The sequence below is a fragment of the Pongo pygmaeus genome, chromosome 7 (assembly GCF_028885625.2).
Source record: "Pongo pygmaeus isolate AG05252 chromosome 7, NHGRI_mPonPyg2-v2.0_pri, whole genome shotgun sequence".
Lineage (NCBI taxonomy): Eukaryota > Metazoa > Chordata > Mammalia > Primates > Hominidae > Pongo > Pongo pygmaeus.
In genome coordinates, this window is record NC_072380.2 from 38,547,149 (window position 1) to 38,563,049 (window position 15,901).

The following is a 15,901-nucleotide window of genomic DNA, read 5'->3' on the forward strand; positions in this document are numbered from 1 at the left end:
ATCATAATTAAACATGAAATAGAGGACAGAATGAAAATATAACTGTTTCAGGCTATGATAATTGAATACTACAGCAGTCACTAAATGAACCCATCTGTGAGGAAATCTGACAGTAGTTTCTAGCAAGCAGACAAGTTAAGAATTGAATGATGAAGTTAATAGTCAGAAAATGAGGCCAACCTCATGGGCTTTTGTAGTAAATATACATAGACTTAAATTTTTTGAACCTCTTATTTTACATATGCCTAATAAAACAATTTTTTAACACATAACTGTATTATTGAGAAGATAAATGATGACATGATTGCACTCCCAGATTTATATTGCAGAACTTGATAAAGTGTCACCTGAAAGGTACTCTGCTGTTCATCTAAGAATTAAAAACATGGGTAAGAATCCATGCTCAAATTGTAAACAAAACAAAAACCAATATTTTCTGTGATTGATACTTGGTTCGTTCTCAAAGCAGGCTCTATTTATTTCTAAACAACTTTAAGGTAATTAAATATATATACAGTTACTGCCTTCACTAACGTCAGTTAGGAAGAGGCACATGTTCTGCCTGGGTTTGTTCCAGGTCCTCATATTTTCCCCCAAGAAGCAACACATTGGAATAACTAGTTATTGAAAATAAACAGCTTCATGCAGCCCCACTGGGCCTGATTGGAAAGAAATACATTAAGAATTAGTTCATGGATGGAAGTCTTTCCAAAACATACAAGAAGAATCTGACCTAGATATAAAATCTCACTGGACTGTGAACTTAATTGGAGCACTGTTTTGGGTTTCTTTAAAATGTAATATAATTAAAATTTAAGTATTAAAATAAATCAAAGACATTTTCATATTCATAACTTTAAAAAAACTGAAGTTTATTTGAAGATCTGAAGGCTTCTTACATTGTTTTAGATATTTCTTATCTAGAAATGTCTTAAATGTATTAATTTTCAAACTGTGCACCCTTCTCCATGCCAGAAAGATACATATTTTTCAATTATGAAAGCAGTATGCACTTCTTTTAAAAATTAAAACAATGCAGAAATGTATAGTAGAAAAGTGAAAATGCCTTTTCTTGTAATCTCATCCTTGACACTATTAACATTAGATGTATTTCTTCCCAGGTATTAAAAACATACTGTACTGGCCAGGTGTGCTGGCTCAGGCCTGTAATCCCAGCACTTGGGGAGGTTGTGGCAGGCAGATCACTTGAAGTCAGGAGTTCAAGACCAGCCTGGCCAACATGGTGAAACCCCATCTCTAATAAAAATACAAAGATTAGGCCAGGCACGGTGTCTCACGCCTGTAATCCCAGCACTTTGGGAGGCCAAGGCGGGTGTATCACAAGGTCAGGAGATCGAGACCATCCTGGCCAACATGGTGAAACCCCATCTCTACTAAAAAAAAAAAAAAAAAAAAAAAAATTAGCCGGGTGTGGTGGCGGGCGCCTGTAGTCTCAGCTACTTGGGAGGCTGAGGCAGGAGAATGGCGTGAACCCGGGAGGCAGAGCTTGCAGTGAGCCGAGATCGTGCCACTGTACTCTAGCCTGGGCAACAGCGTGAGACTCTGTCTCAAAAAAAAAAAAAAAAAAAAAAAAATACAAAGATTAGCCAGGCATCATGGCATGCGTCTGTAATCCCAGTTACTTGGGAGGCTGAGGCAGGAGAATCGCTTGAACCCGGGAGGCAGAGGTTGCAGTGAGCCGAGACGGCGCCATTGCACTCCAGCCTGGGCGACAGAGGGAGACTCTGTCTCAAAAAAAAAATACAAACATTAGCCAGGTGTCGTGGCATGCGTCTGTAATCCCAGCTACTTGGGAGGCTGAGGCAGCAGAATTGCTTGAACCCGGGAGGCGGAGGTTGCAGTGAGCCGAGATCACGCCACTGCACTCCAGCCTGGGACAGAGCAAGACTTCGTCTCAAAAAAAAGAAAAAGAAAAAGAAAAGGAAGCAGGGGGGAGGTTTGATCTCAATACCCCAGATCTCAGCTAAAAATGAAGTTCTAAAATTTAAATGGGTAAACATGTAACATATGTAAAAGAGAGAGAACAGGCTGGGCGCAGTGGCTCATGCCTGTAATCCCAGCACTTTGGGAGGCTGAGGTCGGTGGATCAGAAGTCAAGAGATTGAGACCATCCGGGCCAACATGGTGAAACCCCGTCTCTACTAAAAATACAAAAATTAGCCGGGCGTGGTGGAGCGCGCCTGTAGTCCCAGGTACTCGGGAGGCTGAGGCAGGACAATTGCTTGAATCCAGCAGGCGGAGGCTGCAGTGGGCCAAGATCACACCACTGCACTCCAGCCTGGCAACAGAGTGAGATCCTGTCTCAAAAAAAAATAAAAATAAAAAAAAAAAAGAGAGAGAGAGAGGGAGAACAAACATAGCTCTTGCTAAAAAAAATTACAGTATGTTTGAAATTTTCTAGAAATATATTTTAGAGCCGGACATGGCGGCTCACATCTGTAATCCCAGCACTTTGGGAGGCCGAGGCAGGCAGATCAGCTGAGGTCAGGAGTTCGAGACCAGCCTGGCCAACATAGTGAAACCCCGTCTGTACTAAAATTACAAAAATTAGCCAGGTGTGGTGTCAGGTGCCTGTAATCCCAGCTACTTGGGAGGCTGAAGCAGGAGAATCGCTTGAACCTGGGAGGTGGGGGTTACAGTGAGCAGAGATCATATCACTACATTCCAGCCTGGGTGACAGAGTGAGATTCCGTCTCAAAAAAAAGGAGAGAAATATATTTTACCTAGGATTCTAACTGAAAAGCAGAACTCTATTGTGCTATCTTGAATAGTATCTATTTTCTTTGTAAAATGATAAATATATGAAATATGTGCCTTAAAATGTAGAGTTTTTTAGTTGTGTTTTTTTTGTTGTTGTTTTTTTCTGAGACAGGGTCTTGCCCTGTTGCCCAGCCTGGAGTGCAGTGGCACAATCATGGCTCACTGCAGCCTTAACCTCCTGAGTTCCAGCAATCCTCCAGACTCAGTCTCCTGAGTAGCTATGATGCTACCACACCTGGCACGCCACTATGCCCAGCTAATTTGTATATATTTTGTAGAGACAGGGTATTGTCATGTTGCCCATGCTGGTCTTGAACTCCTCAGCTCAAGCAATCCACCTGCCCCAGCCTCCTACAGTGCTAGGATTACAGGCAAGAACCGCTGTACCTGGCCAAGTTTTAGAATTGTATCACTATACCTGTTCAGCAAAGGCTCGTTGAAAGCCTTAAAGGAGAAAGTATTATTAAAATAATGGTACTCACATACTTCCTGCTTCATTCCCTTAAGACTAAAGCCTCTTAATGGAATAATCTCTCCTTAAATTCTAAAAAGTTTTCTCTTTACACATGGTTTAGGGCTAAAATGGACGAGATTCAGGGGCAAAGAGCTATTTTGACCAGAATATAAACTTGATTTTATTAGAAATCAGCAATCGACATATATCTAATTAAGACACAAAGAAAATATCATCTCTGGCCAAGTGTGGTGGCTCATTCCTATAATTCTAGCACTTTGGGAGGCTGAGGCAGGAGGATCACTTGAGCCCAGGAGTTTGAGACCAGCCTGGGCAATATAGTGAGACCCCATCTCACTATATTTATTCAATTTAAATTAAAAAAAAATTTTAAAGTTTTTTTCTGGCCAGGCGCGGTGGCTCACGCCTGCAATCCCAGCACTTTGGGAAGCCAAGATGGGCGGATCACGAGGTCAGGAGATCGAGACCATCCTGGCTAACACAGTGAAACCCCATCTCTACTAAAAATACAAAAAATTAGCCGGGTGTGGTGGCGGGCGCCTGTAGTCCCAACTACTCGGGAGGCTGAGGCAGAAGAATGGCGTGAACCCGGAAGGTGGAGCTTGCAGTGAGCCGAGATTGTGCAACTGCACTCCAGCCTGGACGACAGAGCGAGACTCCGTCTCACAAAAAAAAAAAAGGTTTTTTTGGAAAAAAAAGTCATCTCCACTGTCCACATAAGACCTTTTATTCCAAAATCTAGTAGTACATAGCCCATTAGTATAAAACAACTTTCAGGACTTAAAAACAAAAGTTGGTGGGCATGGTGGCTCAGGCCTGTAATCCCAGCACTTTGGGAGGCTGAGGTGGGCAGATTGCTTGACTCATGAGTTTGAGACCAGCCTGGGCAACATGGCGAAACACTGTCTCTACTAAAAATACAAAAAACTAGCCAGGGGTGGTGGTGCGCACCTGTAATCCCAGCTACTTGGGGGGCTGAGGTGGGAGGATGGCTTCAGCCAGCAGGTGGAGGGTGCAGTGAGCTGAGATCATACCACTGCACTCCAGCCTTGGTGATAGAGCCAAACCGCCTCACAAACAATCAACCAACCAATCCCAAAGAAAAAGAAAAAGAAATTCAACAATGAATTAGGAACATAACCTTCCCAACCCCTTAAGAACCCAGCCTCAAAACATGGTTCTTTTCTTTTTTTTAAGGAAGTAGGTCCATGCTGTCTACCTATCTATCTCCAAGTCACTCTGCATCCAGAGTATGAAACTGGTCTGCACAATGACTGAATACTTCCTCTTTGTTCTTGGAAAAACTTGCCTGTAATTTCCCAATTTGACCCAAACAATCTGCTTGTAATGTAGTTTCTTGCCAGCTTTACAGTCATTACAATTCCAGCAGCCTTCTGGCATTTCTATGCTTAGGCATTCCGGGTGGAAGGAAGCTGGGCACGATTCACAGCAGAGCAATCTTCCACCTTGAAACAAATAAACAGTCTTAATAACTGAGAAAAGAGGAGAGAGAAAAAGAAAGAAAAAGGAGAAAGTTATCTTTTCAGCACATTAAATTTGTTTCAAATTGGGGGCAAATAACAAAGGGACTGAGTCATATCTACAGTGATGGATTAAAATAGCAAGTGAACGTATTTAGCTACTTTTCAGGGTTTCAGTGGCCAGAAACTCAGAGCTTCTGAGTAGTACCAAAAGCATCCATGTACTCTTTACTCCTTTAAACTATGGGCTACTGAGGTATCAGTTCAGAAGCTAAACTCTTAACATATGACCAAATTAAAGCATAAAATCTTTTGACTGAATAGATTTGAGAGGTTTTTCAAACATGTAAGTAGCAACTTTCTTTTCTCCTTCAGAGGTAAGAAAGAAAGCAAGTCATCGTTGTATTTTAATCCAGTGCCATGGTTAACTAAATTCCTTTATAATATAATTAGCAAGCAAAAAAATAGCCAATAGGTTGATCAGTACTTTTTTCTTTCCATAAAGAATACAAAAAGCAAAAAGAACACAGAATCTCAAATTGGTGATTATGTTATCATTACCTTTTGGTGAAGATATACAGGCTATACAGCAGTGGTTTGCAACTTTTTCATCACCAAGGATTCCCTTTTCCCTCCTCATGAACCCACATAATTTCAAATATTTTATCAACAACCAAAAAACCTCTCTTTCTCTCTCTCTCTCTCTCCCTCTGTGTGTGTGTGTGTGCGTGTGTGTGTATTCTCTCTCTATATATGTATATATATACAGAGAATATATTTTGAGATGGGCTCTATCTCACCCAGGCTGGTCTTGAACTCCTGGCCTCAAGCAATCCTCCTGCCTCAGCCTCCCAAACTGTTGGGATTATAGGCGTGAGCCACCATGCCTGGCCAAAATCTGCATTTTAAAAGTAACAATGTCTCCAATTTTTATTAACCAAAGAAATATATAACTGCCAATCAGACATTCTGATCCCAATAACAAAACTAGTATTATCCTATTAAATTGTTAAAATCATAGCCAAATTTTAAAAACTCATGCAGTTTGATTCTGTACAAATGTATAATTCTGTTAGATTTTCTGAAATATTAAACATAGTTCAAAAATTTTGTTTACATAAGTCTCTTCTGACTTCATATTGAGAACCACTGCTTTATAGCATAAAATTAAGTAGTTATCAGTATAGAATGAAGTACCATATGCAAGGAGCTAATTCCAAGTTCCCTATCAAAACTCTTTCCTTTTAGATACACAAAATACTCTCTGGATTGAGACCAAAACAGGTGTGAAAAACAACATAGTTGTAAATGCTAAGAAATACGAAATTCTGGGAGGAAATCAGGTATTTCTAATATGTATTTCAATAAGTGACAGCAAATGTTAACCACTGAAGATGAAATATAATAAAGACAAATATTTATTGAAAAAAATTGATCTTTTCATTGGAAAATCAGGTCTATAACCCATGAGTGTACCAAGATTTAAAGTCTCATAAGCAAAAGGGTAAGAGCCCTCTATGCAACTTTATCAAATCACATGCTCCAACCTTCTGAGGGCTTGCTACCAATTTTCCAGAAAATCTTGTCTTCCTATAGATTTTCAAACTTCTGATTAACATAAAAACAAAAAGAAATCCATATACAACCCATGATGAATTAAATTACTATATTTCCTCTGCTTAAAAGCTTTTACTTCAATCATCAAGATTTTTTTTCTGGGACTACATCTCAATATAGATTAATTGATTCAATTTACCAACCTAGAGATCAGATGCCCAAGTGCTCTAAACTTAGGTAGGGAATTGGTCTATAAATTTAAAGTAAAATGAGATTATTCATTTTTTTTCCATCAGAAAGGAATGACCAGCGGGAGAAAAGTCTGCAAACAGCTTTAGAGGACATGTGATTATTAGTACTGACGTAGAAAAGTCAGGCTGGCCATTTTTAACATTATGGAATAGTTCTTAATTTTAAGTCTTATTTCAGAGGAAATACAGAGCCAGAATCATCAGAGAAAATCGTCATGATAAAGATGCTTAAAATACACAAGGGAAATAAAAAAAAAATATGAATGGTCCACCTTGGTGCTATGCAAGAAAACTAGGATACAAGAGAAGTAAGATATGGTTCAAGTTAAGCAAACAGAGGGCTCAAAATAATTTCAATTCATGTCAAAGTTAATACTGAGTACTGAAAACAAAGTAAGCAACAATTGAATTAATCTAATTTTATATAGGTACCAGCAAGAAAATAAAGCATTTCCTAAAATGTCTCAGGCAGAATAATTATGGAGTAAGTCAAACCTATGTTCATTTTTTTGTTTTGGAAGTAGGCAGTATTATCAATAAGGTGATATAATCTGACTGCAGAAAACAGACAAAAAAGCCAGTACTCTCTCCAATACTTCTAATATGTTCCAATCGACTTGCTTAGTCTCACTTTCTTTCAGTCATGAGTTGCCACTTCAGATGCCTGACAAAGAGCAAAGATACATCAAACAGGCAACACCAAGAATTTTTTCAAAAGCCCATTTCAAATACACCTGTGTATATGTGTGTGTGTGTGTGTGTGTGTGTGTATATAGTATATTAGTTATGAATGAAGTTTTCTTTAAAGATTCTGAACTTGGCCCCAGATCATAATGGGAATGTATACAGGAAGAGGCCCTCACCTTTCAAGCTCATTTATTTTTCCCTGTGGGATAATAACTCCCCAAATAATACAACATTGTTAAACCATTTTTATAACAGGTAGGCTATGGAAAACTAAACACAATATAAAGTTTTCTTCCATAGGTTAAATTAACTGGGAGAATAGAAATATCCATTTAGCTCTTGGTACTGTGTGGATAATTATCCATCAGCAATTCAGCTGGGCTGCCTTCCAGCATCCAGTATTAGGGGTATTCTCCCCCACCAGCTTCCCACCAATGCCTCCTAAGGGAAGGGCAACTAGTTTTCATAGCATCTTAACCGAACATTTAAGAAGCACAATGACAGAACATATTCTAAAAGCAAACTTTCAAGTATCAGTATCTTAGTTTCCCTCTTTTAATAACCTACCTTGTTATTTAGTTGAAAGTTAGTAACAAATTATACCCTATCTTTTCTATTCCAATTTGAATGATAGTTTCATACCAGGAAAAAGAGAAAGAACATTTAGAATATGATTCTATATTTATACTGACCAAAATCCTAGTCTTCCTATTTTAATAACTCATAAATATGGAATGTGTAAAAATTTATTCAAGGGAAGAATATGTAAAAATTTGCAACAATGGAATTATTTTAAGCCCTTTTTAATAATTGTGCAGCCATATGAAGACACAGTCACAACCACCAAGGCAGAATTTACCAAAAGCAACAGATGGTGCTTGACAGGCATACATTTCCCCCCTACATTGAAAGAGAAAAAAATAGGAAATGCAAAAATAAAAGCAAGAGAAACTATTTTGATTATTACCTTTCTCACATTTCTTTTTGGAAGCTGACGAAGAAGGAATCATAGGTAATTTCATCAACTCAGCACGATTTGATTCATTCAGTAGGTAGTGGGACTTATAGGCATATGAACTGAACATGGGGTCTGAATGGTCCTGAACTATCAGCCCTATACGAAACAAACAGAAAGAGATGAGCTGCAATGAAACTACCCATGATTCCATGAGGAAAAAATAAACCAACACCTATTATGTATGCTTCAAAGCTGGGGTGGGGAGGGCGAAAATGAAAATATGAAGAAAAAAGAAAGATCTGACAGAAAGGTTTTCTACAGTTTTCAAAGGGAGTCTGAACTACTCAATTCCTTATCCCTATATATTATAGAAACCTATATTCTGCAGAAGAAAACTTCAAATAATTTGAAGATATAAACACTTGACATCATACAGAAAACCCCTTAGGGAAAACAAAGCTACACTGCTTCGTATTTGGATGTACGATGACGACAACCCAAAGAACAAAGTGATATTATATATCATGTAATGAGATAGAAATGAGAATCATTTACATAAGTAGACCCTGACCTACCTTCCATATATCAAGTAGCACTTTAATGCAGAATGGAAGTCTCTTTTTTTCTATTCATATCTTCAGACATACTCAAAGAAATTCTAACTTTCTCTGCCAGATAATGAAACTCTTCTCTATCAATATGGTACATGTTTTATTTCATTTTATATTTTACTTTTTTGAGACAGAGTCTTGCTCTGTCACCCAGGCTGGAGGGTAGTGGTGTGATCATGGCTCATTGCACCTTTGAATTTCTGGGCTCTAGTGATCCTCTGGCCTCAGCCTCCTGAGTAGCTGGGACTACAGATACATGCCACCACACCAGGCTAATTTTTAAATTTTTTTGTAGAGATGGGGTCTATAATAGCTTTTGTGCCCAGGCTGGTCTCTAACTTCCAGCCTTAAGTAATCCTCCCACCTTGGTCTTCCAAAATGTTGGGATTACAAGCATGAGCCACTGTGCCAGGCCTGGTACATGATTTTAAAGGAGCCATAATTTCCTGAACTTTACTGAGGTAATGCAAAGATTTTCATTTTTTCCCTGCCACAATATAAAGTGATTACCAACTTAAGGGTTAATAAAAACAATCTTTTTGATCTACCAATTACAGCTATGCTACTTGGAGGAAAACACTAAAGCTACCTGTGGTTCCCTCTTCTTTCCCTTCCCCCTCCCTCAGTTAATTCATGATATAGCTATATAAGCCACTCCTAAACCTAGGCAACTGTGAGACCAGGGGACATTTCTCTATCCTCTATCTTGGTTACTGGATCAGTGTACAATGATGTAGGATTTACAATACAAATTATGGCAGCAGTTTTATTTAGAGATCATTTTGAAGGGGAGGGAAATTACCATTTACTTTTTTCTGTGGGCACTGTCTTCATACTCTACACTGAGACGAATTCAAGAAATATCTCTGACCTAAATAACAGAATGGAACTTGAAATTACTAACAATATGACAATCTTCTTTTTGTTTTGTTTTTTTGAGACAGGGTCTCGCTCTGTCACCCGGGCTGGAGTCCAGTGGCAGATCACAGCTCACTGCAGCCTCAACTTCCTGGGCTCAAGTGATCCTACCACCTCAACCTCCCGAGTAGCTAGGACTACAGCCATTTGTCCCCATGCCTGGCTATGTTTTTGATTTTTTTGTAGAGACGAGGTCTTGCTGTGTTGCCCAGGCTGGTCTTGAATTCCTGGGCTCAAGCAATCCTCCCACCTCAGCCTCTCAAAATGCTGGAATTACAGGCGTGAGCCATGGTGCTCAGCCAGAATCTTCTAATAAAAGTTATATAGGCTAGGCACGGTAGCTCACGCCTGTAATCCCAGCACTTTGGGAGGCTGAAATGGGTGGATCACCTGAGGTCGGGAGTTCGAGACCAGCCTGACCAACATGGAAAAACCCCATCTCTACTAAGAATACAAAAGAATTAGCCGGGCGTGGTGGCGTGGTGGCACATGCCTGTAATCCCAGCTACTTGGGAGGCTGAGGCAGGAGAATCGCTTGAACCCAGAAGGCAGAGGTTGCAGTAAGCTGAGACCGCACCATTGCACTCCAGCCTGGGCAACAAGAGCAAAACTCCGTCTCAAAAAAAAAAAAAGTTATATAATGTTGAAATGAACTTTGTACATTTAATAGAGGGAGATGGAGTAGTGTAAAAGAATATGGGCTTTGAAATAAGAAGGATGAAGTACAAATGCTAGTCCCTCCATTTAACAACTTGTGTGACATTAGGTAAATTATTTAATCTGGGTTTCAGTGTTCTCACCTGTATACCATGGAGAGATAACTTCTTAGGGAAACTGTGGCAATTCATTCAGATAATGTTTAGTAAAGTTTGACTTACATACGCAAAATAAATTGCTATTATTTACTGTTAAAATGAAAAGAAAACTCCAGCCTACATTATCCATTTAAAATTACCATTACAAAGAAAGGCACAGAATGTTAAGTAACTTATTTTACACAACCCTCTAAGATGAAAGGAGATGCTAAAGAATATGCACTACACTGAAAAATGTCTGCACACTTCTTGTGACTCCACGATTAGGTGGCATGTGGAAGAGGAGTGATGTCAAACCCTGAAACATTTCAAAAAATATTTCCAGACATTGTAGTCCTTAAGAAATAGCTTAATGATTTTAAACACCCAATAACCAAGAACTAAGAGAAAATCTATGTGGAGGGAAAAATTCTGTATGAGGCAAGAAACAAGCAAAACAAGCTAAGTTTTCTAATACCCAAACAGAAATGACTAAAGTGCTCCTTTCTGTGTGTGGATTTATTGCAGTTATGTCTCCTTAAAAAACGTGACCTTTATAAATACTTATAAGAGAACACATATTATTTACTTCTGAAAGACTTTTGATTTAAGCCTTCCCAGCATCTGATCTATTTAGAGTAAGTCTTTGTCAAATGCTAGAAAATAAAATGAAGGTTATGTTTACCATACAAAGTTTCACAGTTAAAATATGTGGGAATTAAATAATTTTGCCTAAATAGGCATTTAAATTCAGTAAATATTCCAGAATAACTGTCAAATTGTTAAGATGTAAATACAGATTCTGTTGTTAAACATGGGTTTTCCCTCCACTTACATTATTCTCAGAATTTTAATCAAGTTATGTAAGTTAAATTTAACAAACTGGCTAGAGTTTCTATAAGCGTACAATTTTCTAGCTGTCCTAAATTGAAAATACCGTATTTTGTTTCACAACTCACTGCAGTCTTGAACTCCTGGGGTCAAGTGATCCTCCCTCCTCAGCCTCTCGAGTAGCTGGGACCACAGGCACACACCACCATGCTTGGCTAATTCCTTTATGTTTTGTAGAGATGGGGTCTTGCTATGTTGCCCAAACTGGTCCTGAACTCCTGGCCTTAAGCAATCCTCCTGCCTCAGCCTCCCAAGTGTTGGGATTACAGGCGTGAGCTACTGTGCCCAGCCTGAAAATACCTATTTTAAAGGTATCCCAATTATTGAATGAAGTAGAGCAAAAGAGAATATTAATTAATCTACTGATGGCATTTGATTCAGAATGTGCCCCAACATAAGCCAATATAATAGTTATAAACTTGATATTAAAATGTGGGCTAAATTATGCATGCTTATACACTGACAGGAAATATCAGTGCCCAGCAATGGTAGCATAGAGTCTGCAAAGCAATAAGAGACTTTATGTTATCACTGCCACTCATCCGTTTAAAAGACTCTAAAGCTAAACATTCAACTGATAATACAATAATTTTTTCTTCTAATCATTACTTTCTTAGGAATGCAGAGATGGGAAAGGCAATGAGTGACACCTTTTTATTTATTATTTGCCCACCTGTTACCATATAGCAGGAAACATTTCAGACCTACTCCTCCATGATACCAGCCAGGTTTCGGAGCAGGATACATTTGACACTGCTGTAGTTAAGAAAGACACAGTACTTCCTGCTCCAAAGGCAGACAGTCACATGTGCTTATAAAACAGGCAAACAGAAAGTAGTGTCTACTACAGACCCTGCTAGCTACTCCACAAACGACTACGATTTATTTAATCTTTTACTGCCTACCTCCAAGTAATGTTTTCATAATGAGAGATACAAAAGCAAAACCACCTAAGATCTATCATACTACCTAAATTCTATTTTAAAAAGTTGTTATAGTACTTTCACCAAATTAAAATAACTGTCTCGTAAAGCAAAACCAACCAACCAAACAAAAACCACTTTCATCTTCAGTATGGTCTAAATAGAATCTAACAAGCATGATGGGCCTTAGAGGCCTTGAGAATAGTTCAGAGGGAAAATCAGAAAACTTTGCACTTAAAAACAAAACAAAAGCAATATTTAGGGATATCACTTAGTTTTTATAATGCTTACTAAGTACCAAAAAAGTTTTATTATAATATGGCTTGAGATAAAGCCAGATATTCTGTATAACATTCAACTAAAGAAGTTTCATTTTATATTTATCACGAACCCAAGTTCACTGACCCCCGTAGGGCTACAGTATTGTTTTTAGTTGATCAATCTCTTGGCGTACTTAAACATCAACAGCTGGCAATAAGAAAGCCCACATGGCTGGCTCTGAACTAACACCACCACATATGCTGCCTTGGCTGTGTCCCATCAGGCCCTCCTCAATGCCAGACCAAAACATTATGATAAAATACAGCATAAACAACTGAAAAATAGATGTGCTAGTTTTGCCTTCCAAGTGAAATCTCAATCAGTTGAAAGTTCTGGTTTAAGATTATGACATGGGAAGGATCTACTTTGAATAGAAGAGTTGTTTGCAGAAGGGAAAAGATTAATCTTTTAATGCTCCAAACAGAAAAACTAAGAACTTAACTATAATTCTGTTATTTTTAGAAATGCAGATTTTAGCTTAACTTATGGAAGAATTAGTATTCTAACACTTTGGACATCTAGCATTATAAAAGTTACTGGAAATGTTCATCTCTCTCAGGGATATATTACAGTGGAATTCTGCACTGGGTAGGAGATTCTACTAGATGGCCTGAGTTCTTTCCCGATGCTGAGACTCTATGTTAATGGAGAAATATGCCAATGACCTCAAAAATAAATGAAAAGTCAGACACTCACCTCTGGCACAAACGAAACAAAAGCCTACATTTACAGCAGAAGAAGAATTACTGCTCCGTTTGGAATGATTACTACAGATGAGAATGTAGGAGGATACTAACATGCTTCCGGCCGCAATGCAAGCATCTCCAGAGTGATAGGCAACTGGACATCTCAAACATCTCATCATGCGGCCTGTTTAAAGACAAGTCAAAAAGGAATCTAATTAGGCATCAGCGGGACATAAAAATAAGTTTCTGGAGTTGGGCTTTTTTGGGTCCCTCTGAGATGCTAGTTACAGTAGATGAAAAGCATTTTTTTCTTCCCTAATCTGGCTCTGTCATCCTATGCTATATGGCCCCTAAATGTAAGCCTAATAGTCACTTAGAGATCATCCAAAGAAAAAATTATTTGTTCCAATGCTGCAGAGACGGTGGTATCCAATACGGCACCTACCTGAAGGACTTTCAAGGGTATTCTGAACACATGGAATTTTCTTCTCATGGTCTGAATTTAGAATGTAATCTCTACTTAACATGTACTGTGTATGTACTGTGGCTGAACTGTTAAAGCTAGAGATACACAGAAGGAGAATGCCTTATGTTGTTTGTAATATATGCTTGATAATGTTATTTGCCACTGCACTTAAAACAAAAATCTTTGTTTCCTTCTTCAGCTGTTTTACCTTTACTTGCTTTGTGGATATCTTTCTCCATAGAGCAGGCAGAGCAGCAGTGCTGAGGACAGCGGAATCCTTTTGATTCAAAGATGGCAGTGGGGAATTTGCGGACACAGGCTTCATGATAAAATTTCCCACAAGCACCAACAGAACAACGCTTCACATCTTTACCAGACACTTTACACGAAAAACATGGGTGCTGCCCTGGAAAATTGGTGAGGAATACAAATTAAATAAAATTGACTAAAGCATATTCAAGTAGAAGCAGCTACAGACATCAAACAGCTACTCCTAAAACAGACTCTATTACTATATTTAAGAATTTAATGCACAAAAAAGCATTTAAAATAAATGCTAAATTAAAATTATGTTTAAATTTTGCTAGAATAATTGATTATCAATTTGGAGACAGAATACTAAAAGCAATTTAGATCTCCAAAACTGATTCGATAGAAAAGCCAGAACAGAATTTGTTTAACATCTGGTAGCAGACAGCAGCAAAGTTTTCCCCTCATAGAATAAATAAATTACCAAAGGAAAGACAGATTCCATTAGATAATCACTGATTATTTCTATGTGCAAAATATACATAAAATGAAAACTCAACAATCCTAATAAAAAAGAAAATTACAGCTAGACATATCTTATTCGAACTATAGAAAATCAAGGACAAAGAAAATATTCAAATTATCCACAAAAAAGACAATTACTTTCAAACAGAGCTGACTGAAAGAGAAAAATGGAAGCCAAAAAAACAATAGAATGATATCTTCAAAGGGCTGAAAGAAAATAATTACCAAACCAGAATTCTATACCCAGTGAAAATATTCATCAAGAATGAAGTGAAATCAACATTCGCCAGGGAGAATTAACAAAACCTAGTTCTTTGAAAAAGAATAATAAAACTGATACCTCTGGTAAGAATAATAAAAAAAGGAGAAAGATCCTAATATTAATATCAGATATGAAAAATGGAACATCACTACCAATCCTACAAACATTAAAAAGATAGTAAAAGGATATCACTATATTTTTGCTAATAAATTTGAAAATTTAGATGAATGGACAGATTCCTAGAAAAAAAGAACTTACGAACAATGGCACAAAAATAAACAGGACATATGAATAGTTCCGTAAACTATTAAAAAAAATTGAAACTATAATTGGAAATCTCTCAACAAAAAAAAATTTTAGGCCCAGATGGCTCCACTGGTGAATATGTCCAACGTTCGAGGAAGAAAATAATGCCAAATATGAAAAAACTAAACAGGAAAAAAAGAAGACAAACAGATGTAGGGAAATATGCAACAAAAATGACAAAAGATTATGTTTTGTTGTATAAACAGTTTACATATGGAGAAAATGCACACAACATATATAAGCAAAGATAATGGAATAAGACTTACAAACTACAAATCAATACAGGAAAAAACCAAAGCAGCCTAATGTAAAAGTGGGCAGAGGATGTAAATGGGCAATTTACATAAAGACAAATAGGCAAAAGAAAGTTAAAATATGTTCATCTTCACTAGTAATCAGGTAAATGCTAACTGAAACCAGTCATAAAATAGAAAAAAATGGCCGGGCACGGTGGCTCACGCCTGTAATCCCAGCACTTTGGGAGGCCAAGGTGGGTGGATCACAAGGTCAGGAGATCTAGACCATCCTGGCTAACAAAGTGAAACCCCGTCTCTACTAAAAATACAACAAAATTAGCCGGGTATGGTGGCGGGCGCCTGTAGTCGCAGCTACTCGGGAGGCAGAGGCAGGAGAATGGCGTGAACCCGGGAGGTGGAACTTGCAGTGAGCTGAGATCACACCACCGCACTCCAGCCTGGGTGACAGAGCGAGACTCCGTCTCAAAAAATAAATAAATAAATAAATACAAAAAGAAACTTA

At 38.0% G+C, this 15,901-nt stretch overlaps 1 protein-coding gene across 6 annotated transcripts in view; it reads right to left on the reverse strand.

Annotated features, from left to right (window-relative positions):
- NSD3 (nuclear receptor binding SET domain protein 3) overlaps positions 1-15,901 on the reverse strand; it is a 113,211-nt gene that overhangs the window by 21,418 nt on the left and 75,892 nt on the right. For 2 of the 6 annotated variants that reach the window (XM_054498608.2, XM_054498606.2), the window contains exons 13-16: positions 14,009-14,206; positions 13,345-13,518; positions 8,200-8,346; positions 4,566-4,722 (exon numbers count right to left, since the gene is read on the reverse strand). In XM_054498608.2, the coding sequence (XP_054354583.1) occupies positions 4,566-4,722; positions 8,200-8,346; positions 13,345-13,518; positions 14,009-14,206 (676 nt within the window). Of the gene's footprint in view, positions 1-4,565; positions 4,750-8,199; positions 8,347-13,344; positions 13,519-14,008; positions 14,207-15,901 lie in introns of all 6 variants that reach the window. The other 4 variants (XM_054498604.2, XM_054498607.2, XM_063668626.1 and 1 more) reach the window with 2 other exon arrangements.